The sequence below is a fragment of the Maylandia zebra genome, linkage group LG23 (assembly GCF_041146795.1).
Source record: "Maylandia zebra isolate NMK-2024a linkage group LG23, Mzebra_GT3a, whole genome shotgun sequence".
NCBI lineage: Eukaryota > Metazoa > Chordata > Actinopteri > Cichliformes > Cichlidae > Maylandia > Maylandia zebra.
This window is the reverse complement of record NC_135188.1, coordinates 698,854-710,888: the sequence shown is the minus strand read 5'-3', so window position 1 is coordinate 710,888 and position 12,035 is coordinate 698,854. Positions and strand designations below refer to the sequence as shown.

The window sequence follows — 12,035 nt, the reverse complement described above, 5'->3', positions numbered from 1 at the left end:
AATACAGAATCCTGCATTTGTGGCAACTTTTTCTTTTTGGCACTGCATGCATTTTGCTCTTCATGAAGCACTTTCTTGCACCCATTCTGGGTGACATTAAGATGAATTTTGCATTATATCTTTCCAGATGGGAAATGTTACAGATAATAGCTGGCGGGACTGCAAGCACAGGGAGCAGTCTCTAATAGATTTCCTAGCCCTGCGATACATACAGCTATTGCTATGTCTAGTAAGCCTAATGCATTGTATACGAGTATCTCAGAATCATTTACTTCTCAAAATGAATGCATATGAAGTTGTGTAAACTATACCACACTCTGATAATGCAAAACTACTTGCGTGTAATTGGTTGGTTTCCATTTTCTCAGCACAGCAAAGCTTCATTATCCAAGTGTGTAAGTGGGAATCTATCAGCATATTCTGGTTTTACATTGCATGCACACAGGAGTGAGCCAGGCCGGAGGGTGAAATTGTGAGAGGCTGGATAAGTAGGATGTGGTTCAGATGAGGAGCAGGTCTGCGAGGCGAGGGCTGGGCGGGTGGGTGCTGACAGTAGTGATTCGGCTGGCCTTCCTAAGCATGTCAGAGGCTTTGTTGAGGCAGGGATATTTACTCATCCCTGAGAAAGCAGAGACGGCTGACCCTGCACACTCTCCCTGCCCGCCTGTCCTCCTATCTGCGCGTGTGTGTAATGCGATGTTCTATGTTTGAAGCGTGTGTGCGAACGTGATGGTTTGTCATGTGCAAGTGAGTGAAGGTAACGGAGCCTGTTTGCGCATAAATGTTTATATTACTATGAAATGTGTGCATGCATGTGTGTATGACAGGCTCGCTTAACGAAGGAGCAGCGGTGGGGGAGCGCGCTGCTGTCCAGACATCAGTCCCTGGAGGAGGAGTTTGAGCGGGCCAAGGCTGCTGTTGAGGTAAGCAGAGTTCTCTTTAGTACATCTGTCAGCAAAGAGGCTCATCCGCCGCTGACTTCTACTAAGACTTAACAGGAAGGTTGGATGTTCAGTTTCCATCAGCTAAACTGTTTCGTGCATGCACCCTTCCTGGCAAACACCCTCTTTTTCTGTGCGAGTTTCAGGAACGGGCACGAGTTAGAGAGACGGACAGCTTACTGGAATCCAGCCCTACTCATCGAAACAACATTCCTTATTCCAGCTTGAGCTTATCTTTGTAATTCACTAAGAAATGCAAAGAAAAAAACAAGCTGTGAAAAATCGTACTTATTAAACAGTGAATCCCAAGGAACTTAAACACTGTTCTTCTGTAGTTTATCACGACCCCTGATCAGCTGGGTAAAAGTAATTTTCTCTGTTATCGACATGATAATACTCCTCCTGCTTTTTTAAGGGAAAATCTTTTGAGTTTAAAGAATTGCAATAAAGGTTCTGTGGGCATTAAGCCATGAGAACTGTCTTCAATATCACATTTCAACCATCATTGCCCATGTATTCAATTCAGTTCAATTCAATTTTATTTATACAGTGCCAAATCAAATAAGGGCGCTTTATATTGTACAGTAGATCGTACAATAATGGATTCAGAGAAAGCCCAACTATCATATGACCCCCTATGAGCAAGCACTTTGGCGACAGTGGGAAGGAAAAACTCCCTTTGAACAGGAAGAAACCTCCAGCAGAACCAGGCTCAGGGAGGGGCGGGGCCATCTGCTGCGACCGGTTGGGGTGAGAGAAGGAAGACAGGATAAAGACATGCTGTGGAAGAGAGACAGAGATTAATAGCAGATATGATTCAATGCAGAGAGGTCTGTTAACACATAGTGAGTGAGAAAGGTGACTGGAAAGGAAAAACTCAATGCATCATGGGAATCCCCGGCAGCCTACGTCTATTGCAGCATAACTAAGGGAGGATTCAGGGTCACCTGGTCCAGCCCTAACTATATGCTTTAGCAAAAAGGAAAGTTTGAAGCCTAATCTTAAAAGTAGAGATAGTGTCTGTGTCACAGTACGGCTGTGTGCAGGCAAAGGAAGGACCCAAACGCAAACTTGTAGAGACAAAGGTAAACTCAAAAAACACAGCTTTATTGCTGGTGTAGGGGGACAATACAAACAATACAAAGCTAAACTGGGAAACTGAAGCACAAGGCACCACAGGGAAAATCACACAGCTATGAGGGAGGACGCAACGCTGACAAAGAGAAACACGGGGCTTAAATACACAGAGCGATAACGAGGGGGAATGAGCCACAGGAGGAGAGCACAGCTGGGAGTAATAACGCAGGACAGACAAGGGAAGCAAAACTAGAAACATTAACATAGGACAGACTGTGAAAGTAAAACAGGAAACACACGGACTGAACTCAAAACATGAAAACTTAACAGCAACTGAGACAGAACATAGGGACCTGAAACATGGGACAGAAAGGCAAAGTAGACACAACATGAACATAACAACGCCCACAGGGAAAGATCAAAACAGAACACAGAAGCACAGGACCTCTTTCAAAATAAAATAGGAAACAATGAAACACTGACATGACTACATGAACTTGACAACATAAGAAACAGACATGAAACACATAAAGGATAAGGGAGACTTAACACAAGGGTTGAAAACACAAGGGGAATATAATAAATAAATGAACATAGAAAATTTAATGAGCTTAAACATACACTATAAACATCAAAATGAACTAAAACTCAAAACGCTGGGTCATAAGACCCAGGATCGTGACAGTCTGTCTCCTGAATCCAAACTGGAAGCTGGTTCCACAGAAGAGGGGCCTGAAAACTGAAGGCTCTGCCTCCCATTCTACTTTTAAATACTCTAGGAACAACAAGTAGGCCTGCAGAGCGAGAGCGAAGTGCTCTAATAGGGTGATATGGTACTACAAGGTCATTAAGATAAGATGGGGCCTGATTATTTAAGACCTTGTATGTGAGGAGCAGGATTTTGAATTCTGGATTTAACAGGAAGCCAATACAGGAGAAATCTGCTCTCTCTTTCTAGTCCCTGTCAGGACTCTTGCTGCAGCATTTTGGATCAGCTGAAGGCTTTTCAGAGAGTTTTTAGGACGTCCTGATAATAATGAATTACAGTCGTCCAGCCTGGAAGTAATAAATGCATGAACTAGTTTTTCAGCGTCACTGTGAGACAGGATATTTCTAACTTTAGAGATGTTGCACAAATGGAAGAACGCAGTCTTACATATTTGTTTAATATGTGCATTGAAGGACATGTCCTGGTCAAAAATGACTCCAAGGTTCCTCACAGTGTTACTGGAGGCCAAGGTAATGCCATCCAGAGTAAGAATCTGCTTAGATACCATATTTCTAGGCTTTTCAGGGCCGAGTACAATAACCTCAGTTTGATCTGAATTAAGAAGCAGAAAGTTAGCGGCCATCCAGGTCTTTATGTCTTTAAGACATTCCTGCAGTTTAACTCATTGGTGTGTGTTATCTGGCTTCATGGACAGATAGAGCTGGGTGTCATCTGCATAGCAGTGTAAATGTATGCTATGTCTTCTAATGATGCTGCCTAAGGGAAGCATGTATAATGTAAACAGAATTGGTCCTAGCACTGAACCCTGTGGAACTCCATAATTAACCTCAGTGTGTGAAGAGGACTCTCCATTTACATGCACAAACTGGAGTCTATTAGATAGATATGATACAAACCACTGCAGTGCAGTACCTGTAATACCTACAGCATGTTCTAATCGCTCTAATAGGATATTATGGTCGACAGTATCGAACGCTGCACTGAGGTCTAGCAGGACAAGCACAGAGATGAGTCCACTGTCAGAGGCCATAAGAAGATCATTTGTAACCTTCACTAAAGCTGTTTCTGTGCTGTGATGAGCTCTGAAACCTGACTGAAACTCTTCAAATAAACCTCTGCAGATGATCTGTTAGCTGTTTGACAACTACTCTTTCAAGGATGTTTGATATGAAAGGAAGGTTGGAGATTGGCCTATAATTAGCTAAGACTGCTGGGTCTAGAGATGCTTTTTGAGTAAAGGTTTAACTACAGCCAGCTTGAAGGCCTGTGGTACATAGCCGATCATTAGAGATAGGTTGATCATATTTAAGATCGAAGCATTAATTAATGGCAGGACTTCTTTGAGCAGTTTTGTAGGAATGGGGTCTAAAAGACACGTTGATGGTTTGGAGGAAGTAATTATTGAAGTTAACTCAGAAAGATCAATTGGAGAAAAAGAGTCTAACTTAACATCAATGGTACTAAGAGTAGCTGTAGATAATATTACATCTGTGGGATGATTACTGGTAATTTTTTCTCTAATGATAAAAATGTTATTTGTGAAGAAGTTCATGAAGTCATTACTAGTTAACGTTAAAGGGATGGTTGGCTCAACAGAGCTCTGACTGTTTGTCAGCCTGGCTACAGAGCTGAAGAGAAACCTGGGGTTGTTCTTATTTTCTTCAATCAGTGATGAATAGTAAGATGTTCACTCATGATGGCTCGTGCAATGTGAATTTCTACCTGAAGCCCCATGGAGCTGATTTCCATTTGATTTCTTCAGCTCTTTTTTAATCTCTTTGTGAAATGATCACTATTGTGCTTCCTACAACGTAATCGGCCTGTGGTGCCAACTGACACAACAGTGTGTGTAAAATCCACAGAGGAGAGTTCATGAGTGGGCTGACCGAGAAAAATATTCACGACTCTGAGCGAGCTTGCAAACGGACGGTAAACAAACCGGACATTTTGCCTGATGTCACAGGATAAGTTACAGTAATTAGAGACATTATTGGAGAGCGCACAGTCGAGTGAAAAAAGAATTTATGCATTTTTTAAATAAAACACGACACATTAAACTATGTCGTTATTTATTTAACAAAAGTGAAAGAAGCAGCGTGTAAAGCACAGCCGTATACTTCCAGTTCTGAGGTTGTATTTTTCAAATCAGCTAAGAAGAGACTAATTTTCTTGTCCTGTCGGGGTCACCGTGAAACATGAAACACTGCTTACTCGCTTCTGTTTTGTTCCTAAAGTACTGTTGTCACTTTTCAAATTCTTTGCCCACCAAGTTACTATTTGACCCAACGATTACACGAACAACAACAAAGATTTCCCTGTAAATGTTTGTTCTTTCACTTTTCAAACAGGTTTATTTTTGAAACGTTACAGCATAGTCACTAGGTACAAATAAACCAAAAACACTGACTTTCTAAACTGGACATAGGATAACAGACATAACCACGAAGGTTGTGTTTCTGTAATAAAGTCATTTTACCGCTCAGCAGACGTCTGAAAATGGGAGTAAGCCCTGCACTGCTGAAGGTTACAATAGACTGCTGCACACCGAGCTACGTGCAATGATCAATAAATAACAGAAGTGAGAGGAGCAGCAGCAGTAAGGGAGTAGAGCCGCCCGTTCGGGGGATCCCATCCCAAATTTGACGATGACGTAACATTTCATATTAGCGAAAAGCTGCATCCACCCAAACACCTGTACAGGTTCTGGTCGTCCGGTGGCAGATAAATGATGAGATTTAGAGATTCTCCTTCTGAGAACGGCGTATCGATTCGTAACAGTATCTCACAGCCTTGATCGAGAAGCCTGAGTGCTGGCCTTCATTTGATGCGAGCCGTCAGCCATTTTGGCTTCGCTTGCCAATGCCAAAGACCTTAATTGCATAATTTCAATTTAAGCAGCTGTGCATATGCATGCTCTTTCATACTTACAAAGACACGGCGGTAGAGACAGCACAGACAGAACATTAAATCAGCACAGCGTCTTTCTTCCAATTCATTCAATTAGACGAAGCAGCCAAATGTAAGAAAATTAGGACCCGGGGAGGATTCGTGGAATTAGCCGTCTAAATAAGATTCATTTTACGAAGCTGGCACTTATGGGAACCTGTAAGCTTATGCCTTTAGTGCCTTTGCACATAAAATCTGTGGAAAAGGGAGGATAAAGTGGCAGCGGTCCAAGACTACTAACTATACAGGGGAGATATATTTAAAGTATGCACAGTGCATGTCACACGAGGACGCCGTAAATTACTTTGAGCTGATGACAATGTAATGCTTTCATTAAACAGAGAAGCCCTGAAATTGCTGCAGGCTAAATTGTGACTTTGGGAAACAGCGTTTTGGCTGAGGGGCATAGGAAAAGGTCCCACAGTGGTGATAAAAATGAGACGAAGGTGACTGCGCACCCTCCCGTTTGATTAAAACGCAGCGGCTTCAATTTTATCTGACAGAATATTAGTCTGAGGCAGTCTTGGTTTAAGTTGCCTTTGTTGCGGCAATGTAGTTGCCGACAAGTTAGAGATGCAGCCCTGCGATCAAAAGGTCAGCAGTTTTAATCCACAGTCCTCCTGGGGAAAATTAGGATGGGGAAAGTAAATGAGTAATGCCTCCACTACTCTCAACAATCTCCATCTCTGTGCCCTCCAGCAGTCCACAAAATTGCAAATGTTGGAGCTGTAAAATTTTCAGCGTGAGAATGAAGACGCACAAAGCATCTCCTAAAAAAGTATAAATGTACCTGCATTGAAGAAAAATGATATTTATATATTTGATGAGTGGTGAATGCAGCATGAATGGAAACTTTCAAAATGTGGAGTGCAAAAAGTGAGCCTTTGTGCTTTGAAACAACACTTTGGGTCACTGAAAAATGAGCTGGTGAAAGTTCCTTCCAGTGTGAAGGTTTTCAGGAGCCCAGGTTCTGTGTTTACATGCAGACTTGTCATGTGTAAAAAACATTAGCATGGCCCTGTTTATTTGTAGGCTTCCTATATGTAGGCCAGTATTTGTACACATTCAGGGCTATATCGCCACATTAGACATGCTCTCAACAGCTATTTTTTAAAATTGAAAGCAGAAAAAAGTATTTGTAGCCTAACATGGAAACATAAGTGAAAAATAAAGAAAATCCATTAAATAAACTATAAGCTATAGTGCAGTATGTAAGATGCTGTCCCTTTATCTACTTTGATCCCACAAAAAGCTTCATTTGGCTGTTAATTAAACTTTCTATGTACTTTAATGAAATATGTATTTGATCCCCGATCAAGGGGGCGAGCTCTTGATGGCGAGCACAGAGGGAGCGAGGGAACACGAGGGAGCGACGGTGCAGATGTGATGGGTTGGGGAAACATGAACATAATGAAGCGAAACACAATGAGAGAAACAAGAACTCACACAATTAAATAAACACAGTTGGCAAGGACACAATAACCAAAAGCTAAACAGAATAAGCAACCGAGGCACTACAGAGTCAACCGTAGAATAACAAAGTAGACTAACATCATACAAAATGACAAAAACCATGAGAAAACTCAAAACACTGAAAACAAAAGACCCAGAACCGTGACAATAATGTGTTACCAAGTGGTGGCTGTGGTCCCAGTTATCTTCAAACTTGTGTAGTTTTGGGCTGATCCTCCACCTTCCTCATCATCATCCTTGTGTGGAGCTCCAGAACGAAGGCGACTGTTTTTTTATTGCTTCCATTTCTAGATGATCCCACCAACAGTTGTTACGTCTCCCGATGGTCTTGTAGCCCACTCCAGCCTTGTGTGCTGTACATGCATAATGACTTCAGATCAAGTTGATTACCTGTAATCTGCATGAAACATGGGCTCACAGGCCTGGTATCACTGGCAGCCAGAATTCCAGCTGGATTCAATGGGATCAAGTGCTTATTTCACTCAGTGACATTCAAATCCATTTATAACTTTTATCTAATGCATTTTTTCTACATTTTAGATTGTTATTCTCTCTGTCACTATTAAAATAAAACTACCATAAAACATTGCAGCTGCGTATTTCGTCAGCAGCTATCAAATAATATACTGCAGTGTCTACTACAGTGAGGAAGAATACAATAAGGAAGTAGGTCCTGAAGGTCACATCTTCACTACTATAATAAAAGAAGCAAACTTTGTTGCTACTCCGGCTCAACCTAGAGTAAGGATCTTTCATTTCAGTTTGTTTGCAATCAGCCACAAACCTTTACATGAAAAAGCCCTCACTGAAGTAGATCTATGTGCTGTTATCAAAGACATCCATGCAGAAGGTCTGCCGAAATGCACTGGTAGCACTTTGTCCACAGCAGTGCATTTTACTCGTCTCTGAGTGACATTATCGGGACTCTAGCTTCCTATTTTTGTCTCGCTGACCAAGGACTTGGCCTACGCAGCACAGAAGTGGGTGGCTCATTAACATTAAAAGGCCAGGCCAGTCCTGCTCCGGAGATGAGAAGAGTCCTTTTTTCTGGAGTCTGCTGCTGTGTCACTGGTAAATAATGAGACTTTTTGTGATGCAGGCCGCCTGGGCAAAGTGGATAAGTAACCCTGTTCAAGTACTTGTTTTCTTCCAAAGACTGTGTTTCAAGGTAACAGTTCAAACTGACATCCTGTTAGGCCAGTTATCATCGCAAATTTCAACATCACAAGGAACAAAACAAAATAACATTCATTTATGGATTATTAGCATTTTTTCAGTTAGCGAAAAGCAGGAAATATTCACTTTAGTGTGATGAAGGTTGGTCTGATGGTTGCCAAAAGCTTTAAAGCCTGTGGGTCTCCATTCCCTCTGCACCTGGTGATAAAGTCGTTTGTATAAATGCAGACATGAGCGAGATCTGAACTCATCCATAAGACAAAGTTTCATGTTGCTGTTTGAATGCTAACTATGCTGGTTTACACACACAACTCCCGTGAGTGTGCATCTCTACCTTTATATTAAGTCTATAAGTCCACCTGTGTTTACAGTAACGATAATGCTCTATGCAAAAGGGCATTTCATAATCATTTATTATAAATAATTATGGCTCTGTTTTTCCTATCAGGCCTAAGATAAATATATTGCACCTTTCGTTTTTTAGCTGACTTATCGAGAATTTTCATTACAAATTACCTTCTCAGCCGTGTCCATTTATTTTCACTGCATTCATCACCTCAGCCCGTTTGAGTAGCACGCATTAATTGGACTCTAAAGGCAAAACATAAGTATAGTTTTTCCATAAGTAGGCGACACAAACAGCGATGTGCAAGCTCTGTAGAGGCTGCTATGATTATTGCTGTTGTTAATAATGTATTCATGAAGTAACTAATGAAACCCCACCTCATTTACAAGCAGCGGCGACATGTTTGGTTGTGGGAAGCTCTCTGTCTCTTTCACGTAACACTTCATCAGAGCTGCTGAAATTAGAGTCGCAGCCGTGGCCTCACTCCAGTCGTACGCAGGATATAATTACCTTGCTGTGTCTTTGCCTTGTTCCTCATAATTAAACTGCCAATGCCAGCGTTGAAAACATCCGTCACAGCATTATGAAGAAATATGAATTTCTTGTCATTTCACAACATGCATGTGTATTTACTCGATTTTAATTCTCCGAGCAATTTACTGAGCGGTACCGCAAGCAGTTTACCGTCTACGACTTGGAAACATTGAGATGATGGGTAGGTAACAGGGCCAATGCAGGCCCTGCGATAAAAATAATGAAAAAACATTAAAGCCGTAGTATTTAAATTACCACAATGACTGCAGCCTGCCATAAAAATCTATTATAAGAACATGAAGATGAACACTGCCGGAAGCCAGGAGGAAATGATGCTGTGCAGGGAATCAGGATTCGGGACTAACAACTGGAAGTATGGATCATATGAGCGCAATATTGTGGATTTTTAATTTATTTTAAGTAAATGGTAGTTTCTTAATCTTATACTGATTTTAGGGGTAAAAACTGTATTTTAGCATTTTATTATTAGTATTAAGGAAGAGGGTCGGAGTCATTGTTAACCTTCAGCAGTGTATTTTTACACACTTTGTAACTGCAGATAGCACTGATAGTGGTGTAAACAAGCGAGCTGCTGGGCATCTTTTCTCCGTTATGTTCTGTAACACAGGAAACATCCTGACACCAAGATGAATAATACAAGCCTGTAATAACAGCCAATCATTAAGCCAGTCAGACTCAGCCGATGTGAATGCAAGACTAACGTGTGCTGGTTACTTTCAGCAAGACATTTTAAGGACTTCCTGCTATGATACTCGCAGTTCTCACACTGGATCACGCTGGTCACACTTTGTATATCAGTTCGATTTATTGCATAAATGCTTGCTTAAACTTAGAGTACAATGTGTGAAGGAGAGATGAGAAACACCTTATTATTTACATGTGGAGTTCAGATTTGGGCCCAGACTGTCAAGTCAGGGCTGTGTGCAGGCAGGAGTGGTGGTAAGGAGGACCCAAAGTGCAGACGCTCAGAGGCAAGAGCGTACTTCAAAACAGCTTTAATGCTAAACTCAAAAAGTACCAAAACTGAGAATCCAAAATAAACACGGCCGGACGGACAGACAGACGAGAGTAGATCACGACCAGGACGGAAGAAAACACAGGCATCCTAACACAGAGAGATTTATTAGCTCAGCTGTTTAACCCTCTCGAGGCGGGCGTCGCCGATTTGCAACAGTTAAAAACTAACAACCTGATTACCCCACATACATATTTTATGAGTTTGCTGTACTCAGAAGTACCACTGCAGGACTTGGTTGTGCATTAGCAACAAAAAGTTTAATTTGAGCCTGAGAGGGTTAATAGAGGGTGTACTGCAGTATTTAAGAGGGACCAGAGAAAAAAGGTACTTGGTGTTGTAGGGATTTGGTGGTTTCAGCCCAGATGATACTCTTCTGTTGCACCACACACACCAGCAAAAACAAAAATGCTAAACAAAATAATGTGGTGCAGCGACACAGGGCTATGACACAAACTCACGTTTCTAAATGTAAACAGCTACTCGACCTCCAAATTTCTGCTTCAAACACCGACTCTCTGATGCCATGCTTCCTGATGGAGCCGACAGCGAAGGCTCCCCTCGATGCAATTTGTGTGCAAGTCAGCAGTCTGCAATTACCTGCCATCTTTCACCACGAGGGGCCACACCGTGGCCTTGATGTCAGTCAAAAGGATCATTTCATGTGGAGATCTGAGACCTTTGACACAAACACATGTGTCCTTATAGCAGGTCTCTCTGACCCTGCTTGCTTCTACAGTGTCTCACACACGCATGTACTGTGTGCGACGCTGTCATGTTGTCATGATGACTATAAAGGACTGAATAAGTCAGAGGAAGCTGCTCTGCTCTGTTTGGCTTCCTGTTCTTTGCTCTGCTTCTGACAGGAAGGCGGTCACAAATCATGAAATAAACCAGCTGGAAAGAAAAAAGTGGCCATGCAGAGTATTCGCGTTTTGCATGAAAGGCAGTCATGTCATTAAGTAAATCTGTAGCGACAGGCATGTACGTGAAGAGAAATGGGACCGCACACCAAAAACTGCCCCATCATGTTTACTGTGTACATAAATAGGACAGGAACTTGTAAGCCGTATGGCTGCACACCACACAACTGTGCATCCAAAACTTACATTCCCAAATTCCCAGTTATTTCCAGACAGGACTTACAACATCCTGCTGATATCCCAGCTGCACATGAGACTTACCACACAAATGGTGTGAGAAACAACACAACACTGCAAACTGTTACACCCCGTTTAGCGACACTGCAGTCAATTTACCTGTGACACGCACTGCAAACAATTCGGGTCTCAGTACAGCTGGGAAGCAGCGCTATGCATGACCTGTAATCTGGAATATAAAGGGAAGTGGCACAATCAAATAAACAAAAAACAAAGAAGGAGGTTAGTCCGCCCTTACACAACTCACTCACAATCAATACCCGCCTTCACGGCTGGACGAACTAACCAAAACAAAATTCCAAATCAATCAAAAGAACGAACAAAAAAGGACAGCAGAGACAGCACAGCTGAACAACACAAACAACATTATGGAATAAAATATTACCCAATAAAATATCAATTTTGTGAAACCATTCAAAGTCAAAGCTAAAACACACACTCAATATACCTACAATATTGATCCGTCTCCCTGCGCGCAGTCGATCGAGGGCTTGATCAATTCTTCTATTAAAACTCGTGGTCACACTACAAAAGTCCAGCGACACGCATTAAAAACGGGCACCTACAATAACAAATTATCCAAACAAAATGGCAAAAGTCTCTTACCGACAGTATG

General features: G+C 41.9%; 1 protein-coding gene across 5 annotated transcripts in view; it reads left to right on the top strand.

Annotated features, from left to right (window-relative positions):
* The window catches only part of pex5la (peroxisomal biogenesis factor 5-like a), a 120,230-nt gene that overhangs the window by 87,827 nt on the left and 20,368 nt on the right, over positions 1 to 12,035 (top strand). For all 5 annotated transcript variants that reach the window (XM_004570229.4, XM_004570227.4, XM_076880674.1 and 2 more), the window contains one exon: positions 828 to 923. In XM_004570229.4, the coding sequence (XP_004570286.1) occupies positions 828 to 923 (96 nt within the window). The remainder of the gene's footprint in view (positions 1 to 827; positions 924 to 12,035) is intronic.